Raw genomic sequence first — 25,493 nt, forward strand, 5'->3', positions numbered from 1 at the left:
GTCCCGGTTCGGAGCTCCTCAATTATGGCAACCCTATATGTATTCCGCTTTTTCACAAAGGAATCAAAGCAGATTCTAACCGTAAAAATAAAACAGCAAACAATTAAAAATTACAATTAAAAAACCCCCAAACCCCAACCCTCCATAAAAAGAGATTAAACATTAAAAAAATTAAAACTATCCAATAGAAATACAATAAAATTTTGGGCAGATTAGTGCAAGAAATGAGGGGGGGACGGGGATGATGGTATCAAACAATTTTGGCATCAGTAGCAATAGAGGTGTCAACAGGGGGGGAGGCAAGTCTAATGGATCTAACCTAGTCTGGGATCCGTCTTAATGGCCTTTCTGAAGGCTTCCAAGGTGGAAATAGGACGGATCCCATCTTGCAGGCTGACAGTTGTTTTTCCCAGAGGACTGGAAAGGAAAACTTAGGTGATGTAGAGGCAGAGCATGCCAGTTCTTGAAGGTCCGGGTTGGTGGCAGAGGTTTTTCCGCCAGAGGGAAGCCACAGCCGCCAAACTGCGCAGCTTCCCGCCAGCGGAAAAAGAAGGCAAGTGCCGCACGGCGCTGTGCAGACGCCGCACTGTGCTTACGTAACAATTTGTCTTTTTGGTGGTCCAGTATCCCCCGAGTTTCTCCTCACAAACCAAATCCATCCTGGTTCCTCACCTCATTTTTCACCATATTTAGGGTTTCCGCCAGATAGAAAACTGGACTCCTAGTTTGAGGCCTAGTAGTTTGCTATGGAGGCCTGAGTTGTAGTTTGAGGCCTAGTAGTTTGCTATGGGAGGCTTGACTTGTAGTATGAAGCCTAGTAGTTGCCACTGAAAGCCTGATTTGTAGTTTGAGGCCTAGTAGTTGCAATGAGAGGCCTGTATTCTGAGGCCTAGTAGTTGCAATGAGATGAGAAGCCTGACTTGTAGTTTGAGGCCTAGTAGTTGCCACTGAAAGCCTGACTTGTAGTTTGAGGCCTAGTAGTTTGCTATGGAGGCCTGAGTTGTAGTTTGAGGCCTAGTAGTTTGCTATGGGAGGCTTGACTTGTAGTATGAAGCCTAGTAGTTGCCACTGAAAGCCTGATTTGTAGTTTGAGGCCTAGTAGTTGCAATGAGAGGCCTGTATTCTGAGGCCTAGTAGTTGCAATGAGATGAGAAGCCTGACTTGTAGTTTGAGGCCTAGTAGTTGCCACTGAAAGCCTGACTTGTAGTTTGAGGCCTAGTAGTTGCAATGAGAGGCCTGTATTCTGAGGCCTAGTAGTTGCAATGAGATGAGAAGCCTGACTTGTAGTTTGAGGCCTAGTAGTTGCCACTGAAAGCCTGACTTGTAGTTTGAGGCCTAGTAGTTGCAATGAGAGGCCTGTATTCTGAGGCCTAGTAGTTGCAATGAGATGAGAAGCCTGACTTGTAGTTTGAGGCCTAGTAGTTGCCACTGAAAGCCTGACTTGTAGTTTGAGGCCTAGTAGTTTGCTTGGAGGCCTGAGTTGTAGTTTGAGGCCTAGTAGTTTGCTATGGGAGGCCTGACTTGTAGTATGAAGCCTAGTAGTTGCAATGGGGGGGCCTGTATTCTGAGGCCTAGTAGTTGCAATGAGATGAGAAGCCTGACTTGTAGTTTGAGGCCTAGTAGTTGCCACTGAAAGCCTGACTTGTAGTTTGAGGCCTAGTATTTGCAATGGGAAGCCTGTATTCTGAGTCGTAGTAGTTTGAGGCCTAGTAGTTTGCTATGGGAGGCCTAACTTGTAGTTTGAGGCCTAATAATAATAATAATAATAATAGCAATAATTTTATTTATATTTTCCCTTCTCTCCCACTGGATCGAGGCGGGAATACAACCATAAAACCACATACAATACAATGGTATCTAAAATACATATTATAAACCATAATCCGTTAAAACCTGAATCAACCATACTAATAAAGACATCAGTTACAAGGTGCTGTTCTGATCAGAAGTGGGATTTCTCCCACTTCTTTACAGAAGGCGGGGGGCATGCCCCCTGAAGAGACCCATCTTTAGTGCCTTCTTGAAGGCATCTAAAGTGGTCTTAAGACTGGGATCTCCTCCGTAACTTGTTCCATAACGTGGGGGCCATGGCAGTGGATTTTGTATGGGAAGTTTATATTAATCTAGTCTTTGAGTATCCTAAAAGATTCTTCTGGATGTTCTGAGGGTGCGGAGCAGATTATGTCGGGAGAGGCATTCCCTCAAGTAACTCAGGCCCAAGCCATGTAGGGCTTTAAAGGTGACTACCAACACTTTGTATTGCGCCCGGAAGCTGACTGGCAGCCAGTGTAGAGATTTTAAAACTGGTGTTACATGATCTGGTCTGGATGTTCCAGTGACCAGTCTGGCTGCCGCATTTTGAACTTGCTGAAGCTTCCAAACCTGGTACAAATGTAGCCCCATGTAAAGCGCATTGCAGAAATCTAGTCAAGAGATTACCAGAGCATGTACCACTGCTTCCAGGGCCTTTTGGTCAAGGACATAGCTAAGGGGGGGGGGGGGTTCTGGGGTCCGGACCCCCCCCCCTTCAAGAGGAAGAGAGAAAAGGTGCTTGTTGGAGCGTGTGTACGCACACGCGTGCACAGCCCCAATCAAACGCCAGGGAGAGCACCACTTGCTCTCCTCTAGGCTTCAGGAGGAGCAGAAGTGGCGCCCTGGCCCCTGGTGTTTGCTTGGGGCTGCGCTCGTGCACACGCGCGCTCCAGCAAGCACCTTTCCTCTCCTCCCGGCCCTGGCAAAGCCAGGAGGAGCGCAACTGCCGCCCCTAAACTTTTTGAGGGGCCTGAGGGGGAGGAACCAAAAAGCCCTGGAGGAGAGGGAGGGAGGGACAGGAGGCTACATCAGGCTGCATCCACACTGAAGAAATAACCAGGTTTGGCAGCAATTTAACTCTTTTGTGGCTCTTGGCTATGGAATTCTCGGAGTTAGAGTATGCTCTGGGGTCCAGGTATTGACGCTTGGCTCCATTCTGGCTCATGGCTATGGAATTCTGGGAGTTAGAGTATGTTCTGGGGTCCAGATATCAAGGCTTGGCCCTTTTCTGGCTCCTTCCAGCCTTGTTTTTTGTCATTTTTAAAATAAAAATAAAATAAAATACACTTAGCTGGGCCCCTTTCAGCATGTCAATGGGGATGCTTTGATTGAGAGTTCCTGCATGGCAGAATGGAGTTGGACTGGATGGCCATTCTTGGGGTCTCTTCCAACTCTAGGGTTCTAGGATTAATTAATTAACCTAAGGAATCAATCTAAAGGTCTGGGCCTCTCTGCACTCCTGCCTTGGAAGCAAAGTCCATTGGCAGACCTCTGAGTTTTACTTTGCAAGGAGTTTTTTATTTTCCTTATTTTTGCCTTTTTAAAGGAGTTTCCCCCAAATTCTGCCAGAGGATGAATTGGGGCTGTGGAGTCCTATGGCTCTGCTCCAGGCAATGCTAGACTGCAACACCACAGACTGCTGGGAACTGCAGTCTAATAAGGCTGCACACTGCAGAAATAATCCAGTTCAACACCACTTTAATGCTGTGGAAAATCCTGGGATTTGTAGTATGTTGTGGCACCAGAGCTCTCTGACAAAGAAGGCTAAATATCTCACAAAACTACAATACCCAGATATTGTTGTTGTTGTTGTTGTTATTTTCTTATATCCCGCCTTTCTCCCAATATACGGACTCAAGGTGGTGATTTTCCATAGCATTAATCTATAGTATATCTTTCTACAATGTAGATGGACACCCCCATTACATAATTTGTTTGGGGATGCTTTGAATGAGATTTCCTGCATGGCAGAATGGGGTTTTTGGACTGGATGGCCATTCTTGGGGTCTCTTCCAACTCTATGATTCCATGATTCTATAGCACTCTGAGCCTACTGTAATTTTAATTGTTTTTAAATGTATAAAGTCTTATAATGCAAGCCATGCGCTGATGGACTATTGCACAATAATTTTGTATTTATTGATTTTATATCCTGCCTTTCTCCCAAAATAGGATTCTCTTAAAGGGGTTTGTTTTTCATAAAAAGAAAGGAAGGTATAATGTCTTGGAATTTAAAATTATGACAGACTGATAGATAGATAGATAGATAGATAGATAGATAGATAGATAGATGAGTCTTGGAATTAAAAATTGTGTGTATGTAGTGTGTGTGTGCGTGTGTGTGTGTGTTGAAATTAAAAATCCCTCTTGGAAGTGGGAATGAAATGTTGTGTGGCTGCAGCCTGGGTTCTTAGCTCAGAAGTTGGAATGCAGTGTCTCAAAGCATGAACAGAGTGCTTCTGAGCATGAACAGAGTGGCTGCCGCTCATTGCTTGAACAGCTGCGCTTTGCTTTATCGAGCTGAATTTATCTGATGTAAACGCCTTCAGAGGAAGGACTCAGTTTGCATCTGCACTTAAACAAATAATCCAGTTTGATGCCACTTTAGTTGCCCTTGGCTCCATATTGTGGAATGCTGGGACTTGTAGTTTGTTGCGGCACCTGACAGAGATGGCCAAACAGCTCCTCAAAACTACAAATCCCAAGATTCCATAGCAGCACGGAGCCATAACGGAAGTTCAAGTGGTGCCATTGTAATGTAAACGCTTGACCCCCTTTTTGTGTCTTGGGGGGGTAGGGTTGGCATAAATCAAGACCTCTAAACTGGGACAAATGTAGGACAAATGTAGGATAACATTTTCAAATGTAGGGCACATTTTTAAAAAATGGAGGACACGCGAAAAATTTGATGATTTTTTTAAAAAATGTTAATATAAATGCATGTTTCTTAGGTGTGATCAAAATGGAGGACTTTTTGGCATTATTCCTAGACAGGCAAACATATATTATTAATAATAAAATTAACCAAAAATAAAATAAAAACCAAAGGAAACGTATATATTTTTAGTAATAAAATTAACCAAAAATAAAATAAAATAAAAATAAATACACTGAAGCCAGACTGACTCTTTTACACAACCCTGCCCTGAAAAAAGAAAGAAAGAAAGAAGGCTGACCGGAAATGGCCACTCTCCTCCTCCTGCTTTTCATCTTGTCAGTGATTCCCAAACTTGGGCTCTCCAGGTTTTTGGACTACAGCTCCCAGGATCCCTGCTAGTTGGCTAAACTGGCTGAGGCTTCTGGGAGTTGAAGTCCTAAAAACCTAAATGAGTAGGAAGCACTCTCTTGCTGCTTGGAGCCATACGGGGCCAGGAAAGAGCCCTTTCCCCTCGCCCAGAGTCCTCCTCCATTCCGCCTCCTCCTCCGGTGGTCTTCAGGAGAACCAGTGGATTGGATGTACACACCAGCCAAAGCAGCAGAGGTTTCACACTGGCCATCAATACGGATCCCGCCAATCCACTAATTTTGTGCACTCGCAAAACGGAGGAGCCGGCTGCCTTCAGTTCAGAACCCAGCCGTGAATACGCATTGGCCACAGTGTATTCACATTATATCGCATTGGTCAATACGTATTCTGAGCTCACAGGTGTGGAACACCAATGCATTATAATGCAAATACGCATCGACCAATGCGAACTGAACCTACTTCCGCGTTCAAAAAATCCCTGTGTGGTAAGGTCCCATGACAGCTCTTCAAAACCAAACACAGGAAGGTGATACTATATTTAATAACAGCAACCAGGATAATTATTGCTAGAAAACGGGAAAGCGAATAACCCCGCTCCCAGAAGAATGGATACAGAAAATACATGAACTAAGAGAAATGGACAGATTAACACATTCAATTAACCATAAACGTAAAGAGTAACTAGAAGAATGGGATCTGATTCTACAATACTGGGAATAAAAAATAGGCATTAAAAAGGACTTATTGAGGCATTAATAAAAAAATCAGTATACTTTGATAACTACTAAAGAACAATTATCATTTCTGTTATTTTTATGTTGAAATGTAACAATGTGATTAGGAAGGAAGAGCAATATATGAAAGGGCAAATACAATTTGAATGAAAACAAATCCATCTAATCCATTGCTCCATTGTGTCCTATTCCCTGGAGCAGCAGAAAATAAGCACGCTCCCCTTCATATACTTATTTTAAATTATATTTATTAACCTTAACATACAAATACAATGTTCAATGTATAATATACACAAGTCAGAAACAAAAGGCTTCCATTATAGCCTTTGCTTGAGCCAAAGAGGGATTTTCTTTTGTTGCCAAGTGTAAAACAATACAATTCAAAAGCAATACAAAATATTGAAATATGTAAACATACAATTTAAAAAAATAACTAAACATTTTTAAGGATTAAAACAGTTATAAATTAAAATATACTATATTAAAATACAAACCATTAACATTTTTGTAGCCCAGCATTAAAAACCCAGCCCTGTGTGTGTGTGAATATAATAAACGCGAACGTCTTTTAACATATCTTTATTATAACTTAATTATTGTTAATTATTGTTATATTAACAGATTAATTTTAAGTCTAATATGTTTAATTTTGTTTTAGGGGGACATGGGGATTTGGTATATGTTACTATGTATTCTATATTGAACTGGTTTTAGATGTAAGCCGCTTTGATTGTTGCTACAAAAAAGCAGGGTATGAATAAAGGTTTTATTTATTTATTAACTTATTTATTAAGCTGATGATACCTTAGTCCTTTTGTTGCCAGCTTGATTCAAATACTTATTAGTTTTATTCTGCTGGAAAGCGCCACGTCCGTCGATGGCGCTATAGTCGGCCCTCCTGCGACTTTGACTTCTGCCGATTGGATCGTTTGCGGCTTTGATTCATGTGGCCTCTCTAGGAATCTCTAGGTCCTAGGGCACAATTCTGCCAAAAGTTGACCATAGAGCTGTGCTGGAGGACCTAGAGGTTCCTGGAGAAAACACTTCTCTAGGCATTTGTTGGTCCTCCAGATGGATTCTATCATTCTCCCTGATCCGAAATCAGATATTCCTAAATGCAAGCGTTGTCCACGTGGGCGGTGGAGACAGTGTCACCTTCGTCATACACTTTCCTGATAATGTTTCACAGCATTAATATAACCATCATTGCTCACATGTTTTTTCATTACAGACTGAGTCTTCCTTATCGGGAACTCCAAAAGCCGAAATATTCCAAAGCCCAAGCATTGCCCATCTGGGCGGCTGAGGCAGTGTCTCCTTTGCTCTCTGATGATGGCTCAGTGGACGCCAGCCTTGTTTAGCGCACAACATTATTGAGACTATAAGAAACAGAAATGAGGTTTTGTGTTTAGTTGTGGGTCCCATCATGTCCAAGATAAAATTTCATTATGTAGATGGAAATATTCCAAAATCCAAAATACTTCATTTTGGATAATAAGGGAGCCTCAAGCTGTAACAAAGTTTCTGTTAATATATATATATATATATATATATATATATAAATATTTATTTTATTTATATTAATTATATAGTATGCTAAAGTATACTATATAGTCGAGTATATAGTATAGTTTTAATAAATAATATATTAAATTGGGGGGAGGATCAGGATACGGGATTCTTTTTAATTGCAATTTTATTTGTATGATGTTTTATCCCTTTAATTTTTGCAATCCGCCATGATTCCTTAGAGAAAAGGCAGAATATAAATAAATTATATTATTATTTGAAATATATATATATATATATATAATACTAATATAATATAAAGATAAATATATATTTAATAAATAGCATGATATAGTTTACTATATTATAGCCCATGGTACAGTAGGCTCTCCACGTTTGAGGCTCACTTTTCTGGATCTGATTCCTCTGCAGGCTTTTCAACTCCAGGAAGGAAGCGGGTCTTTTGTCAGGCTAATGGCTCTTAATGGCCCACTTCTTCCAATGGCTTTTGCATGACAAGGGAGGGCATGGGAGCTTTGCAAATAACTTGCTCAGAGGACCGGAAACACGTGACTCCCTCTCCCCCCCCTTTTTCCTCCCTCCCCCTTTTCTTTCGCTTTTGCTCAGGGACAGAGCCTGCCTAGCAACCGGTGACGTCAGTGCGGGGAGCCCTTCTTTCCCATTGGTGGAGCGTGTGCTTTGTTTTATTTCCTGGAGAGATCCATGTGACCCCGGATTTCCCATCCAGAGAGGGCCGGGCTGCAGCATTTGGGGAATCTGCTCCGGTGAGTCATTCATTCCGGTGCCTTTAAACGTCTTGCGTTGAATTGCATTTGGTTGCATTTCATAATCCCATTATTATTATTATTATTATTATTATTATTTTGCAATTCAGTGGCATGCCTGCAAAAGAAAGAAGGGTTTCCTGAGCATGCAAAGAGAGCAGGGCAGGATCGAGGCCCCAGCCACGTGCAGAAAAAAAGGGACCCTCAGCCTCTTTTTTGCAGCCACTTCGTGTCCCAGGGAAACCCCCCAAACTCACCTCTTTGGGAGCCAGGAAAAAAGCTCCCCAGAGAGGACCAGAAAGTAGCACCAGGTGGCCAGAGACTGGGGAAGATCTTCAGCATTAGGAGGGAAATATATATATGTGTGTGTGTATGTATATATATATACACACACACACACACACACACATATATATATAATTGTTTGCAGGATGCAGAAAAGGGTGGTGGAAATTGCTTTGGGAGGTTCTCTTTTTGGCCAACAACTGCCATCATCCCCCAGCTTGGCCACATGGGCCCAGGGCTCCTGCTGAGCCCCAGGGATTGGCTGGCCATGGACTCCTGGCTTCCCTTTTGGAATCATCCTTTGTTTTTTATTTTATTGCTTGTTGTTTATTTTATTTATTTTCAATTACACTTTTTTAAAAGTGATTTTCATTACAAAATTTTGATTTTCCGCATTTATCAGATGGAGCCGTAACACTTAAAGCTCCATCAGAAATTTTAAAAATTTGTATGTTTTTAATGTTTAATTTTATATTGTTTTAATTAGATGATATTAACTGTTTTTAATGTTTTTACTATGTTTTTCTTATTTTTGTGAGCCACTCCAGGTCCCTTTTTTGAGAAAAAGGCAGCATAACAATGAAATAAATGAATGAATAATAATTCCTGCAGTGCAGATGCAGCCTTAGACATAAATCCATCTGTCGTATCTTCCATTTTCCATTTTTGACTTTCCAAAACCTCTAATTTTCCATCCAGATCTCCTCTTCGTTGGTCTGCATCATCAGAAAAAGGTTTCACTCTCTCTAGGTAAGTTTTTATTTAATTGTTAATTTATCAAGTTCTACCGTTTCTGTACATTCTGGAGCAAATCCTTTAAAGGGGAAGAAGAAAAAGTTCATTTGTAAACTATGAATCTCCTGAATGAATTATATTAAAGTGGAGTAAAGTCAGCTCAAGGGCTTGGTGGACTACAACTCCCAGCAGTCCGTGAAGCAAGGGTGGAGGTGAGGAATGATGAGTGTTGTAATCCAACTGGGGCACAAGGGCTGTGTGGACCTTGTGTGAATCTTGCATCCACCCAGATGTTGCAAGTGTTGGACTACAAGTCCCATTATCCCCTATCTTATTCTGCCAATGGGAAATACAGCCCCACCCCAGAGAGGATAGTTCTCTGGTAGCTATGAAAGTTTGCAACGTACAAATGTTAAAAAGCAATTTATCTGAAAAACTGTGTTTCCCCATAACTGGCTTTCTGGACTACAATTCCCGTAGTTCCCCAGAGAATATGGCCAGGAAATACGGTTGGGGAGAGGAACGCAGTGTGCCCTCCGTATGGGCTGGGTTTAGGGGTGCAGGACCCTCAGTGGAAATGTTGCAATTAAAAAACACAACTTTTTCTTACCTCTCTAGGAATCTCTAGGTCCTCCAGCACAACTCTGTGGTCATCACTTGCTGGTCATTAACCATAGATTTCCACTGGAGGACCCAAAGATTCTTAGAGAAGTACTTTCTCTAGGAATTGCTAGCACTACTCTGTGGTCAACATTTGTTGGAAGCTGACCATAGAATTGTTCTGGTGGACCTACAAATGCCTTTGTTCCTTGTTCTCTCTAGGAATCTAGCTCCTCCAACACAACTTCTGGCGGATGCTGACCATAGAGTTACAGAATCATGGAAGAGACCATAAGGGCCATCCAGTCCAGCCCCATTCTGCCATGCAGGAACTCACAATCAAACCACCCCAACAGATGGCCATTCAGCCTCTGCTTAAAGACCTCCAAAGAAGGAGATTTTAATACACTCCAAGGGAGTGTGTTCCACTGTCAAACAGCTCTTTCTGTCAGGATGCTCCTCCTAATGTTCAGCTGGAATCACGTATGACCTTAATAGATTAGAAAGCTGGGCCAAAGCTAACAAAATGAATTTCAACGCAGAGAAATGCAAGGTACGGCACTTAAGGCGGAAAAATGAAATGAACACATATAGGTTGGAGGACACCTGGCTGAACAAGAGACTTATTCATGTGAAAGGGATCTAGGAGCCCAAGTAGACCACAAGTTGAACATGAGTCAACAGTGCGATGCGGCAGCTAACAAGGCCAATGCTATTTTAGGCTGCATCAATAGAAGTATAGTGTCTAGATCAAGAGAAGTAAGAGTGCCACTGTATTCTGCTCTGGTCAGGCCTCACCTGGAATATTATGTCCAGTTCTGGCCCCACAATTAAAAAAGGACATTGAGAAACTGGAGCCATGGGTCCAAAGGAGGGCGACTAAAATGGTGAAGGGTCTGGAAACCATGAAGCCCTATGTGGAAAGACTGGGGATGTTAAGCCTGGAGAAGAGAAGGTTAAGAGGTGATATGATAGCCCTGTTTAAATACTTGTAGGGATGTCATATTGAGGAGGGAGCAAGCTTGTTTTCTGCTGCTCCAGAGACTAGAACACAGAATAATGGATGCAAACTCCAGAAAAGGAGATTCCAGCTCAACATTAGGAGGAACTTTATGACAGTAAGGGCTGTTCGACAATGGGACACACTCTTTCCTTGGAGATTTTGGTGGAGTCTCCTTCCCTGGAGGTCTTTAAGCAGAGGCTGGATGGCCATCTGTCGGGGATGCTTTGATTTAGAGTTCCTGCATGGCAGAATGGGGTTGGACTGGATGGCCCTTGCGGTCTCTTCCAACTCTATGATTCTATGGCGCATTACAAACAGCCATAAGGGATGTCCTCAGGACATCCTAGGTTTAAAAAGGGGCATCACTTCTTGACGCCCCCAAGCCTAATACGTCCTGAGGATGTACAAGATGGCGGCACCCCATCTACATGGGGGCCGCCATGATGGCGTCACGAACGCGCCACCTCCAAATGAGGCGGCGCGGATGTGACGCGATCGCACCGCACAAGGGCGCTTAATACGCCCTTTCATCCGCGCAGGAAGGAGCTCCGAAACAGTCCTAGTCTTGCGTCGCTGGGCGCAGCCTTTAGATGGCTGCGCCCAGCAACACAAGGGAGAAAGGGGCCAAGTGGCCCCTTTCTCCTCCCCGCCGCCGCCGCAGGGTGTCCTTGGGGCTTGAAGCCCCAAGGACACCCCTTTCCAGGTCTCGGGGAAGGGGCCTTTTGCCGCTTCCCCGCGGCCTGGAAAGTGGCGGATTGGGGCCTCAGCGGCTGCCGCTCTGGCCACTCAGGCCCCGATCCGGCGGGGAAAGAGGCGGGTGCAGGCTATCATAGGTGCAAGTACCTATGATACTTTTCCAGGAGCCTGCATTCATTATTATCTGGAGCAGCAGAAAACAAGCTTGTTCCATCCTCAATATGACATCCCTACAAATATTTAAACAGGGCTTTCATATCACCTCTTTAAATTAATGTTAATAATAATAATAATAATATATTGAGCCATCAGAAACGTGTCACTCTCTCAGCCATTTATGAAACAAGGTAGTGTTCTTGGAATATCTCCTCTTTTGGAATCGCAGATGAGGGAGATTCAACCTGTATAAGACAAAAGAAAAAAGAAGGATGATATTTCACTTTCATAAGCATGGAGTTCTCTTTGCAGAGTTTCAGAGATCTCTGCAGGAGCCTCATCTCCTTGAAAAAGAGATTTTCAGCAGGGAAGAGAAGATCTCTGATCCCACTGCGCTCATAGGATGAGGACAGGACAGAGAGCATTTGATAGGATGTGTCTGCTGATTGTTGTTCCCCACCTTAATCCATTGGGATGATATTATTATTATTATTATTATTATTATTATTATTATTATTATTAACCTTTATTTATAAAGCGCTGTAAATTTACACAGGGAGACTCAGCATGTATAAGACCAAAAAAAAAAAAAAAAAGAATAAAATATCTCCCTGTCTGAAACATGAGATTTCACCTTCATAAACATGGGGTTCTCTTTGCAGAGTTACAGAGAGCTACAGATCTCCGCAGAGACCTTGCCTCCTTGAGAAAGAAATCAGTAGCAAGAAAGAAAAGCTCTCCGATCCTCTTTCACCCATAGGATGAGGACAGAAGAGAGAGCAGTGTCCAGATCTCAGGTTGCGAGACGGGGTTTTGCTCTGGGCAACAGGGACCTCTGGGGGAATACAGTCCATAGAGTCCTGGACGGGACCCACATGCAGTGGGCCAACCAAGCACATCACTTCCGGATGTTTTGCTACCGGGAGTCGGAGGGGCCCCGGGAAGTTTGTGGCCGGATCCGGGCCCTCTGCCTCAAGTGGCTGAAGCCGGAGAAGCACACCAAGGCTCAGATTGTGGACTTGGTGATTCTGGAGCAGTTCCTCAAAGTCCTGCCCCACGAAATGGGAGGCTGGGTGAGAGGCCAGCAGCCAGAAAACAGCACCCAGGCAGAGGCCCTTGCGGAGCGCTTTCTCCTCAAACAGGCTGAAGGAGCCCAGGTGAGCACCCACCATCCAGCGGCATCTTTGGGGACATGTGCATGTGGGGGGTGCAGGCTACATTGGGTTACACCTCAGAGGAGGTAAACCGCTTAGAGAGTACTCAGTTCACTGATAAGCAGTATAGAAATGTATGTTCTAAGTGCTGGAGTTGGGAGAATGGTGGGATATATATCTCGTAAATAAATAAATAAGAAAAACCCCTGCTAGCTCAGGAATCTGCAAGTGGCGTCCGTATAAAGGCCTCCAACAGTGGAGAGACCACTGCCCTCCAAGGCGGTCCAGGTTCTACTCCTTGACAGGTCTTACACTGAGAGAAGTCTTCCTAATGTTCACACTGAATCTCTTTTCTTGTAAGGTTGCGCCTGACTTGGCCACTCAGGCCCCAGAGGCAGAGAAGGACCCACCAAACCCCAGACGGAGCCTGCGCTTCAGTGGGGTCGCACAAGAAGAGGACCCAAGTGCCACATTGCCAGGTAGGCATTTCAATGGGTTCCCTCCACCTGGTCTCTTCCTCTCAAATACTTCTGCTATCCGTCTTGAGACCTTGGGAAAAGGAGACCTGTCCGACCCAGAAGCAGAAGTCAAAAAACCCGTCAGAGGACATTGTCAGCTGGGAGTTGCAGCAAACCTTCGTTTTGCCATTTTTATGTAAGGGGCACCATTGTGCGATGCCATTGTATTTAAAGGGACTTGAGCATCCACAGATTATTTTTATCCACGGATTCAAGCCTCCATGGTTTGAAAATATTTTTAAAATGTAGCAATTCCCAAACACAAACCTTCATTTGCCCATTTTATATCAGGGACAACATTTTACTGTGCCATTGTATTCAATGGGACATGAGCATCCGGAGATTTTGTTATCTATGTCGGATCCTGGAACTAAAATCCAGCGGTTACCAAGGACCCACTGTAGCCCTAAAACATTTTTTTAAAAACCTTTAAAATCCTCCAGCGCAGCCTTTGTAACGTTACAAATCTACAGCTACGGCACAGAAATGCAACAAAAGCAGATGTCAATAAAGTTTATTGCTTTCACACATTTGCACTAAGAGACCTACACAGCCCTTTGAAATTTTAGGATGAGGGACATGATTTGCATCTTTCTGGATGCTATTCCATCCCAATCCTTCAATGTGAAACTAGGATTTATGCCTGAGGCCTTAATATCACTCTGAAGGGCATCTGCAGAAGTGGATTTATATCCACAAAAACTCATGCAGATATAAAAAAAAGTGAGTCTTGAACATACTGCTACTTTCCCTTTTTTGTATCTTTAATTGTAGTTATTTTCATAGAATCACAGAATTGGAAGAGACCACAAGGTCCATCCAGTCCAACTCCCTTCTACCATGCAGGAACTCACAATCAAAGTATACCCAACAGATGACCATCCAGCCTGTGTTTAAAAACTTCCAAGGAAGGAGACTCCACCGCTCTCCAATGAAGTGTGTGCCACCATCGAACAGCCCTTACTCTCAGGAATTTGCTCCTAATGTTGAGGTGGAATCTCTTTTCCTGCAGTTTGAATCCATTGTTCTGGGTTCTACTCTATGGAGCAGCAGAAAACACGCTTGCTCCCTCCTCAATATGACATCCATTCTGTTCTCAAGGCTAAACATCCCCAGCTCCCTAAGTCTTTCCTCATAGGGCTTCATGGTTTCCAGATCCTTCACCATTTTAGTTGCCCTCCTCTGGACACGCTCCAGTTTCTCAATGTCCTTTTTGAATTGTGGTGCCCAGAACTGGACAGGTGAGGCCTGACCAAAGCAGAATAGAGTGGCACTATTACTTCCCTTGATCTAGACACTGTACTTCTATTAATGCAGCCTGAAATTGCATTGGCCTTTTTAGCTGCTGTATCACACTGTTGACTCATGTTCAACTTGTGGTCTACTTGGACTCCCAGATCCCTTTTACATGTATAAATCTCGTTCAGCCAGGTCTCCCTAATCCTATATCTGTGCATTTCATTTTTCCACCCCAAGTGCAGTACCTTACTTTTCTCTATGTTAAAATTAATTTTATAAGCTTTGGCCCAGCTTTCTAGTCCATTCAGGTCATTTTGGATTTTGATCCTGTCCTCTGGGGTATTAGCTGCTACTCCTAATTTGGTGTCATCTGCCAATTTGATAAGTTTTAGTGTTGGTCTAGGTCTTTGGAGACCAAGGTTCAATTCCAAGCTCAGCCATGAAAGCCGCTGGGTCGCCTTGGGCAAAAGACGCAAAGGCAAACCTTTGAATAAGTTTGTGAAGAAACCCCTTGATAGGGTCACCATAAGTTGGAATTGACTTGAAAGCACACAACAACAGCAGTAAAAGCTGCCTTGCACCCCATTTGGGAGTAAGGTGAGACATAACCCAGAGGGTTTCCATGGCTGAGTCATGATTCGAGCCATGGTCTCCTGAGTCCTAGTCTAATGCTCAAATGACTAGATCATGCTGGCTCTCGGTAAGGCTCCTTTTAATTTAAAGCAAGATTAAACTAATATTCTATGAACTTCAAAAAAAGGATAGTATGTATATATAGTATATACAGCCGGCTCTCCTTATGCACAGATTTTTTGTCCATGAATTCAAGCATCCATGGCTTCAAAATATTTTTTAAAAAGCATAAATTCCAAATAGCAAGCCTTGCTTTTGCCATTTTATATAAGGGACACTGTTTTGCTATGCCATTGCATTTAATGGGACTTGAGCATCCACAGATTTTGTTATCCATGGGGGGTCCTGGCATCAAACCCCAGCAGATAACAAGGGCCCACTGTATATATTTTTCTTCTTTGTGGTCTCTGCAAATTCACACAAATGGGGCTTATTCTGTGCCTGCGCAGTTAGCTCCGGAACCCTCTTGGAGATATTAGAGGCGTTTTGGCAGTAGCCCCTTCCACCCTCCAACTGCCTTTTTAGCCAGTTTCCCACCTAAACCCTCAGTTCCTTTTGTCTGCCACATTAGCAGCATCTAGGGACTCTTCGGAGATTCATTTTCTTGACAGACTTTACAAAAACCCAATTTGGCAGTATCAATCTGCGTTTTGGTGGTAATTTTTTAACATTGTGTACATATTTTAAAGCAAAACAGTACAATTTCTTAGAGAATCATATATTTAAATATGAATTTAAATTCTGCGGTAAAGTTGCTTTAACAACAACTTACACTGCGATATGCTTTATTTATATAGCGCTGTAGATTTGCACAGCACTGTACATACAAACAATAAGATAGATAAGAGTAAACCTGCCCTTGGCGTACAATCTAAGATTTCTTAGGGAGTCGCATACTTAAATGTGAATTTAAATTCTGAGGTGCAGCTGTTTTAATGGCAGCCTGCACTGCAAGTTTTTAGAAAACCGTGTACTTAAATGTGATTTAAATTCTGAGGTAAATTTGTTTAACAGCGGCTTGCCTTGCCTTCACACTGGCAAGGCCCTCTCCCTTTCTGAGGAAATGTTTTGATACGACAGTCGCTCACCTCAATTGGTGTGCTTGGCAGAGTCCCCCTTTTTCCAACCCCCCCCCCAAAAAAATCCCCTTTACATACTCTTGAGGAGAAGTTTTTAAAATGATGCCTGCCATATTGGTGCGCTTGGCAAAGTCCTTTTGTACTACTGAAATCGTTTTTTTTAAATGGTGCTCGCTTCACTGGCGCACTTTTCACTTCTTGTCTTGGGCCCATTTAATTTGAAACCCAGTTCAATTTCACGTTGCTCCCTCGGTACCAAGGGATGCCATCCTCATTGGACTGGTAAACAGTGAGAATGCTCCTTCCATACCGAGACCCGACATCACGGCTATCTCTATATAGCTGATTCGGGGGACGTAGTGCCCCCGCCATACTGAGGGAAGGCATCATCATTCCAACATTACAAATTTATGAGGATATCCTTCCTCTCAGGCTGCATGGTACTATGTACAGATAACCTTGACAGTTTACCTTTTATTCCGTGACCAGGGACGGCTGAACATCACTTAATGCAGACTCTCAAGCCTGTCTTCTGGGTTGTCCCTCATAATCTCGAGAGCACAACCCGTGCTCTTTGGCATGGATAATCCTTCACCATATGAATGGCCTCCATGATTCTACAATCACTCATCAATTGGTTTGCTCCCTCTATACCCAGAGGCAATACCATCGTACTCTCGGTACCAGCATGACTGTGATGGTCTTTCCCCCTCCATGGGGCCTTTGGTACCATCGCCATCCTTCACAGGGAAAGGTTTTTCACTTCCCAGTACAAATGTCAGTTAAGGCACTTCTTGCCTTTTACCGTTGACCACTATATGGTGAGGAATACATGTCTGTTTTCCATGCTCATGCCCTTCCAAGGGGTTCTAGTTGATGCCACTCTCTCCCCTGGAGCAGGTGGCATACAACTGCTTCAATTTCTTTCAATTTTTGCTCTGGGCAGGAATGCCCTCTGAGGACATCCCCCATTTCGAGCCTCCGTTTAAAGTTCTGTCCACCTCTGTGGATTCTCTTTGAGAGATCAGGATATGCATACCTGTCCCATCTCTCCTGGCTGATTGATGCCATAACATCCTGTTTCTCTGGCCCAAGGCATCTATTGGGTGAGGTAGGAATATTTCTGGCCTCCATCCACATCACTTGACAAGGCTAACTATGCAGTCTCCAAAATTCCTGGGGTTTCTCTCCTATAAGGAGACGCATGTGTTTCCCCCAATTGTTATGCCCTGTCACAGCATACTTCATGCTCCATTACACGTCCTGGACCTATATGGTAAGGGGTTTCGATCCACCATTATATGGTCTCCAAGCTCCTCTGTTCATACTGCTGTGTTACAGTGCATTAATGCTACAGCTTCAGTTGTTCCTCTTAAGCATTAGGGGTGACATTAGGATGATTTCTGGCATATTGCCTAGTGTTTTATACACCTGGCTAGGAATTGGACTTGTGGCGCTTAAGGTCTATTCCAGCTCCGCTGTTCTGCAAAAATTCGTTCCCAGGGCCCATCCATGATGGATGTACACCGTGTCACTCCTGCCACACTGTTTGCCTATCAGTTCTGGCTGTGTTTGTTGTGACTGAATGAGGTAATATTCCTCCTCTCTGATGTCTACCTCTGTTCCAGAAATTACTACTGGAGCTCCTCTCCATTTCGATGTCATTAGGCTCTCTCTCTATGGATGGACTTGCCAACCATCTTGTTGCTGACAACAGATTGTCCGTTTCATACTCTGTTAAAGAGGACACTCAGCCCTAGACTACTTGGCATCCTAGGCTGTGTCTGTCAATGCCATAATCTCCAAACCATGGCTTCGAGGGGCTTTATCAGGTCACTGTCCTTTTTCCATTGAATGATGTGCTCAAATTTAAGGGCTTTGTAGACCCCTCTTTCCTGGTTATCAATGTCCCGGCCTCTGCAGCGTCACATTGCTGTGATCCCTTTGCCCTTCATGCTGGATTCAATCCACCCTTTGGATTAGACAATGTCTGTATACCAGACCTTCTTGTTTGTTGTCTTCCCCTAACTGCTTACAGTAGTGAGCTTCCCTCTGTTCCACACCACCTACCTATTTGGTATTTTTGGCATAATCTCCATTGCCAACAAAACTGGGCTGTCTAGTTTACACCTGCCGTTTATGATGGACCATCAAGGTTTACCTATAGTCTGTGCAACATACGGTTAGCTGGCAAGCCTGTTTTTCTGCCAATGGGCATGTTTCATGTGCATTGGTGACTGTTTCCACTACGTCTCAGTATTGGATTTTCTACACGACTCTGTAGAGTCGTCATGTCAGCGGGACTGTTCGTCCCCATGTTTACCTGCCTTTTGGCTCGGTTTCCCGTTTGGTGATTCTATTTGGGGTCAATATGCCTTTCTTTGGTGATTCTATTTGGGGTCAATATGCCTTTCTAGTGTGGCATGGCACTCCCATCTCCACTGACCTAAGCTTGCTAGTCTAACCCGTTTGTGTGATTCGCAGAGACCACGAAGAAGGACGACAGGTTACTTACCTGTAACGGTATTTCGTTGAGTGGTCATCCGCAAATTCACATCAATCAGTTGCTAATTTCCATAGCTTCAGTCTTTATACTATTCCAGAACAGCCTCAAATTCTGGCTGAAGGTAATGTGGAAGAAGATAGATTTTATTCCAGGAGTAAAATGGAATGAAACACTTTCCCACTTTCTTCGTCTTTTCACAGGTGAGGTTGTGAAACTTGAAGTTGAAGACAGTCAAATGACAGTGGAGCTTCCTTCTCAGCTGCCTCCTCTTTGTGGTGGAATCGACACTCTGGATGTCAAGTCAGATCAGGTAAAAGGGCAGAACTGTCAGGGATGAAAGTCTGAAGTCCAACTACCAATCCGTTTGGTTCTGAGAGAATCTTTTGCTTTGCTTCAGTCAAAGCTCTATACAAACAAACCACGTTAAAGGGTGCTCAGCCATGGCTCCTCTTCTTCATCCTGGAGAGAAGTGACCAGTGGGGTGTCCAGTGGGGTTCTGTCCTGGGTCCAGAACTATTCAACTTCTTTATCAGTGGCTTGGGTGAAGGAATAGAGAGCATACTTATCAAATTTGGAGATGATACCAAATTAGGAGGAGCAGCTAATACCCCAGAGGACTGGATCAAAAGTCAAAATGACCTCAATAGATTAGAAAGCTGGGCAAAAACTAACATAATTTCAGCATGGAGAAATGTAAGGTACTGCACGTAGGGTGAAAAGATGAAATGCATGGATATAGGATGAGGGACACGTGGCTTAAGGAGACTTATACGTGTGAAAGGGATCTCTAAAGTCCTAGCAGACCACAAGTTGAACATGAGTCAACAGTGCGATGCGGCAGCTAGAAAAGCCAGTGCAATTTTAGTTTGAATCAATAGAATTATAGTGTCTAGATCGTGGGAAGTGCCACTCTATTCTGCTTTGTTCAGGCCCCATCTGGAATATTGTGTCCAGTTCTGGGCACCACAATTCAAAAAGGACATTGAGAAACTGGAGTGTGTCCAAAGGAGGGTGACTAAAATAGTGAAGGGTCTGGAAACCATGAAGCCCTATGAGGAACGGCTTTGGGAGCTGGGTATGTTTAGCCTGGAGAAGCAATGGTTAAGATGATAGCCCTGTTCAAGTATTTGAAGAGTTGTCATATTGAGGAGAGAGCAAGAATAGGACATGGAACAATGGATGCAAACTGCAGGAAGAGAGTCCACCTCAACATTGGGAGGAACGTCCTGACAGGGCTGTTTGACTGTGGAACACACTCCCTCCATAGAAATATGCTCAATTCCCCTTAGGCAGGGGCTCTGGAACGGATCGCCTGCATAAAGGGTGGGCTGACTGTATATACATTTTCAAATTATTTCAGCCATCATAAAGGGAAGTCTTAGGAGGTCTAATAACCAAATACTTAACAGTGTTGTTTTTCTACCCATCTATGGCAACCAATAGCAGAATCTAGCAACCTTGGCAGTTATCTGCTCTTTTAGATTGAGAGAAGATATTCTACAGAGAATTTATCTCATCTACCCACAATTATAAGTGAGGCTCTGGTGATTTTATAAAAGGTGCAGTAAAGCTGACTCTACTTTATCTAAACCACAAAGGCAAATCCGTTTCAAGTGTGGGATCCTTTTGTATCTGCATCCAATAGAGCAGATGCAGCAAATCCTTTAATAAAAAAAATTAATGTTAAATGCATTATTAAGGAAGCTTTGGAATCTTCAGGAGAACTTCTTTAGTCATCATATATAAAGTATGGTCCTTTGCTGTCTCTTTGGATTGTTTCATGTACACTGAGCAAAAGCTGTCCTTTATCTTCTTTCAGAGTCCGGAGACTGTGGATAAGGAGCCTCTGATGGCGGCAGAGAAGGCGTGGGCTTTGCTGGATCCAAAAGAGAAGGCTCTGCCCAAAGACGTCATGGAGAGGAGCGATGGGACTTGGGCCTCTGTGGGTAAGAGTGCCTTTTCTCTTGGCTGAGAGGTCTTGCCTGCCTTATCCTTCAAGTGACCTTCGTGAGGTCCAGCAGGGAGAGGGGAAAACCACAGGCAGTTTTTGAATCTCTGATGTTTTGTTAAAATCGGAAGTACTGCAAATGAATTCTCTCTTTTCTCTCTCTAACGTTGAAAAAGGGACTCCAGAGTCTGGTTCTGACCTGGTCTCCTGTGTGGAGGAAGAGGAAGGCCACTTTGCAAACATCTTGGAGGAAGGAGAGGAGGAAAAGGAAGATCAGTTAGCCAAGAGCTCTGAGGAAGAGAAATCAAAAGGTACAGTACATTGGTCTGTCTTTCCGTTCAGATGTGATGAAGGTATAGATGGGACTGGCGTTAGAATCTCACAATCCCACTAGACTTCCTTGAGCCAGTTACACTCTCTGGGCCCAGGAGGAAGGGCACAGCAAACCTCTGAAGACATCTGGCCAAGACAATCTTGTGCTAAAGCTCGCCGTAACACAGATGTGACAAAAACATACTAGGCGATGCATAGAGTTGCCAGATTGAAAACCCAAGAGGGCTCCTTTCCATTTAATGGTTGTCTAGAAGAGAGAATTGCGGCAAGTGTTGCTTGCAGATAACAAGCAAGACCTGTTGAAATGCCCTTTTCTACACAACCATGAAAAGGACAGGAGCCCTCCAGTTTTCACTGCAGCAATCCCAACGTATGCGTTACCTCAGGAGAAATTTATTTTGTGAAACTGTTACCCATTTGACAGATCTGTCAGAGAAACAACTAAGGAAAACACAGTCTGTCCTCCACATTTGCAGCTTTTGACTCTTGTGGGTTTGATTATTTGCAGATTTGATTAATATGTTTTCTCTAGGAAATGTCCAGACAAATTCTCTGGGAGATTGAGCATAGAGTTGCGCTAGAGGACCTAGAGGTTCCTAGAGAAACATTGTTCCAGGCATTTCTAGGTCCCCTAGCAGGGGTCTGTGGTCAAATTATAGCAGATATTGACCATAGGGTTCTGCTGGAGGGCCTAGAAATGCCTAGAGAGGTGTTTTCTCAGGTTAAAAAAGTAGCCTTTTTATTATTTGCAGTTTCCCCTCTATCATGGGGGTCCTAACCCCAGCAAATGTCGGCTATAAGTCGACCTCATGTATAAGTCGAGGACAGGTTTGGGGGGCATTAAGGATTTTGCCATGCCCCATGGATAAGTCGTGGATAAAGTATGTGTATGTGTGCATGTGGCAAAAGGGACTCTAATTGAGGCTTTTTGCTTCATCGCTTCAGCTTTCATTTCGTCCTTCACTCCTCAGACAGCGGTTGGGAGAGGGACTCGGTTGGTTGGTTTAAAAGCAGTTAATCACTCAGGACTCTTTCCGCTTGGCTCAAGAGAAAAAGAGCTGCACTCACATTACCATACTGACCCATAAATAAGTCAAACTGGGATATTGGGATCAATTTTGGGGCATAAATATTTAGACTTCTAGATGAGTATATATGGTAGTTTGTTTCACAATTTAAGACTCTGTTCCTTCCTGATAAAGCCTCTTTTTTGATTCCTTCAGTTGATGGAAATCAGAACACTGAAATGAACGAAAAGCAGATGAAGACAACTGAGACAAAACCAGGACAGAGAAGGAAATCCGTTGGTACTGAAACAGCTGTCTTCTATGAAATTTCATTACTCGGAGAAAGTCATAAAAAGATGATTCTCGATAAAAAGAAGCAGTCCTCTGAGCAAGGAAATAGCTTCGCTCAGCAACTCTACCTTACCGAACATGGATGGATCCAAACAAGAAAGAAAACGCACCAGTGCTCAGTGTGTGGAAGAAGTTTCATGAAGAGCTCAAGTCTCACATTACACCAAAGAATTCACACTGGGAAGAAAGCATATCAGTGCTCAGAATGTGGGAAAATCTTCACTCAGAGCATGAGCCTTAAGGTGCACCAAAGAACTCACACAGGAGAGAGGCCCTTTGAATGCTCAGAATGTGGAAAGGCCTTCGCTCATCTTGTGAACCTTAAAGTACACCTAAGAATCCACACAGGAGAGAAACCCTTTGAATGCTCAGACTGTGGAAAGGCCTTCAGTCAGAGCATGAGCCTTAAAACACACCGAAGAGTCCACACAGGGGAGAAACCCTTTGAATGCCCAGTATGTGGAAGGACCTTCGCTCATCGTATAAACCTTAAAGTACACCTAAGAACCCACACGGGAGAGAAACCATTTGCATGCTCAGTATGTGGAAAGGCCTTCACTCAAAGCATGAGTCTTAAAACACACCTAAGAATCCACACGGGGGAGAAACCCTTTGAATGCTCAGAATGTGGAAAGGCCTTTGCTCATAAAACAAATGTTAAAGTACATCAAAGAACACACACAGGGCAGAAGCTCTTTGAAAGCTCAGAAAGTGGAAAGACCTTTGCTCGGAGGCTGAACGTTAAAAGACGCCAAAGACGTCACATGCGGAAGGAAACCTATGAGTGTCCAGATTGTGGGGAACATTTCACCCAAAGCATGACTCTGAAGCTGCATCAACGGATTCACATGGGAACAGGTCACGGTTCAGATCTGGAGCTGTATCAAGAAGTTTTAGAAGAGCCATAGAAATACCCGGAAGAATACAAAATGAGTGTTGCTGATAGTCTAACATTACATATAAAAGACTGTACGTATTCTTTAATTCTTTTTAAAATCACTTTTCCACGTTATTGATGTTTTACATAGTGGAATTTTATAAGTTGAGATGTCAATGAATTAAATAAATATATTTGAATAATTTGTTTTTAAACTGTGTTGTATTAGTTTTATCTTTGCATTACCCCTTCCTTCTGTTAGGTAAATAAGTATTTTTAAATTGTGCCCTTTTGGCAGGCCTGTCTTCTTTTTTATTCTGTAAAAGGCCATGTACACCGATGGCACTCTATAAATAAACCAATAAATAAAGGAAAAGTAGTAGTTGTTATTGTTGTGATTACAGTGGGCCCTCCACGTTTGCTGGACTTAGGGACGCAAGACCCCCTTGGAAGTGGAAGCTCTGCAAATAAAAAAAACACAGTTTGTTGTGGGTTTTTCAGGCTCTGTGGCTATGTTCTAGCAGAGTTTCTTTCTGATGTTTTGCCAGCATCTGTGGCTGGCATCTTCAGAGAATGTTTGCCTGGAAAGGACTTGGCTATATATATTGTGTGACCTGGAAAGCCAAGGACCAGAGAGACCCTGTCACAGCCGCAGGAGTTTACCGCATACCATGCAGCTGCAGACAAGTCTCCACAGGGACCACCAAACGCAGTGTGCAAACAAGAATCAAGGAACACGAGAGACACTGCAGACTGGGTCAGCCAGAAAAATCAGCAGTAGTAGAACATGCCACAAACCATCCTGGGCATAAAATACTGTTTGAAAACACTGAAATCCTGAACCATGCCAACCATGTCAGGATACACAGGGAAGCCATTGAAATCCACAAACACCTGGACAATAAAGATTCATTCATTCATTCATTTCAACAAGAAAGAGGAATCCCTTAAAGTAAACAAGTTTTGGCTACCAGTCCTGAAAAAGAGCAAGATAAAGACAAATGTGAATGAGAAATCTCTCAGGGTCAGGGGTTTCCCAGCAGACAATGAGCACCAATCAAGCAGACATTAGTCCTCTTGTGCAGACCCTCACCCCCTGAGGACTGCCATTAGCAACCAACATACACATGTAAATCACTCCTGCCTTTCCAGGTCACACATTATATATACCCAAGTCCTTTCCAGGCAAACATTCTCTGAAGTTGCCAGCCACAGATGCTGGTGAAACGTCAGGAAGAAACTCTGCTAGAACATGGCACAGTGCCCAAAAACCCCACAAAAAACTATGGATGCCGGCCATGAAAGCCTTCGACTTTACAAAAAAAACACACCACCATTGTAATACCTGGGAAAAACACTTCTCTAGGCATTTGTAGGTCCTCCAGTGCAAGTCTGCCAGAAGGTGACCACAGAAATGTGTTGGAAGACCAATGCATGCCTAGAGGAGTGATCTGTCTATGAATCTCTAGGTCCTCCAACAGAACTCTGTGGTCAACCTCTGCCAGAAGTTGACCATAGAAATGCACTGGAGGACCTACAAATGCCTAGAAAAGTGTTCTCTTTAGAAATCTCTTGGTCCTCCGAAGTGATTTCTGCATATGTTGCCCACAGAGTTGAGCTGGAGGACCTAGAGATTCTTAGAGCGGACATATTAATCAAATCCATGAATAATCATATCTGGAAAAGTCAAAGCTGCAAATTTGGAGGACTGACTAGTAGTAGTAGCAGTGATACTAGCAGCAGTATTCATAACTCCTGGAAAAGATACTGAAGAGCAAAGGCATACAACTGAGGAGCAAAGTCAGAATTGTCCAGGCCATTGTACGTATTCCCCATCGTCCCCAGGTACAGATGTGAGAGCCAGACAGTGAACAAAGCAGACAGACAGACAGAAAGCCAATGCCTTTGAAATGGGCTGGAGAAGAGTCCTCAGGATGATCTCATGGACAGCCAAAAAGACAAACAAATGGGAACTTGAGCAGATCAGACTAGGGCTCTCTTTGGAAGCAAAGATGATCAAGTTGAGGCCATCATACTTTGGCCACATCATGAGAAGACAGGCATCTCTGGAAAAAACAGAAATGCTAGGAAAGGTAGAAGGTAGAAGAAAGAGAGGAAGACCACAAGGGCTTGCAGGCTCTGGGCAAGACTGCAGTGGAAGAGAGGGGTTCTTGGAGATGTCGCATCCACAGAGTCACCAAGAGTTGGAAAGATAGTGAGATTTTACCTCTTTACCCAAACCATCACCAGTTAGGAAAAGATTTAGTTATGTATTTATTTATTAAA

The 25,493-nt window shown here is 43.5% G+C and overlaps 1 protein-coding gene across 4 annotated transcripts; it reads left to right on the forward strand.

Annotated features, from left to right (window-relative positions):
• The first annotated feature begins 351 nt into the window (after positions 1-351).
• On the forward strand, positions 352-23,559 carry LOC149320288 (uncharacterized). Of its 4 annotated transcripts, none has more exons than XM_089501060.1 (9): positions 352-553; positions 7,930-8,087; positions 8,921-9,122; positions 12,225-12,719; positions 13,078-13,195; positions 18,892-19,001; positions 20,511-20,637; positions 20,816-20,950; positions 22,196-23,559. In XM_089501060.1, the coding sequence occupies exons 4-9, from the start codon at positions 12,324-12,326 to the stop codon at positions 23,236-23,238; spliced, it is 1,929 nt and encodes a 642-aa protein (XP_089357186.1). In that variant the 5' UTR covers positions 352-553; positions 7,930-8,087; positions 8,921-9,122; positions 12,225-12,323; the 3' UTR covers positions 23,239-23,559. The 4 variants fall into 4 exon arrangements, with proteins under 4 accessions (XP_089357186.1, XP_089357193.1, XP_089357207.1 ...); XM_089501067.1 differs by having other exon boundaries at positions 9,072-9,122; XM_089501081.1 differs by lacking the exon at positions 352-553 and adding an exon at positions 1,913-1,930.
• The last annotated feature ends 1,934 nt before the right edge of the window (positions 23,560-25,493 follow it).

The sequence above is a fragment of the Sceloporus occidentalis genome, unplaced genomic scaffold (genome assembly GCF_023333645.1).
Source record: "Sceloporus occidentalis isolate IW3139 unplaced genomic scaffold, rSceOcc1.0.p SCAF_1, whole genome shotgun sequence".
NCBI classification, from domain to species: domain Eukaryota; kingdom Metazoa; phylum Chordata; class Lepidosauria; order Squamata; family Phrynosomatidae; genus Sceloporus; species Sceloporus occidentalis.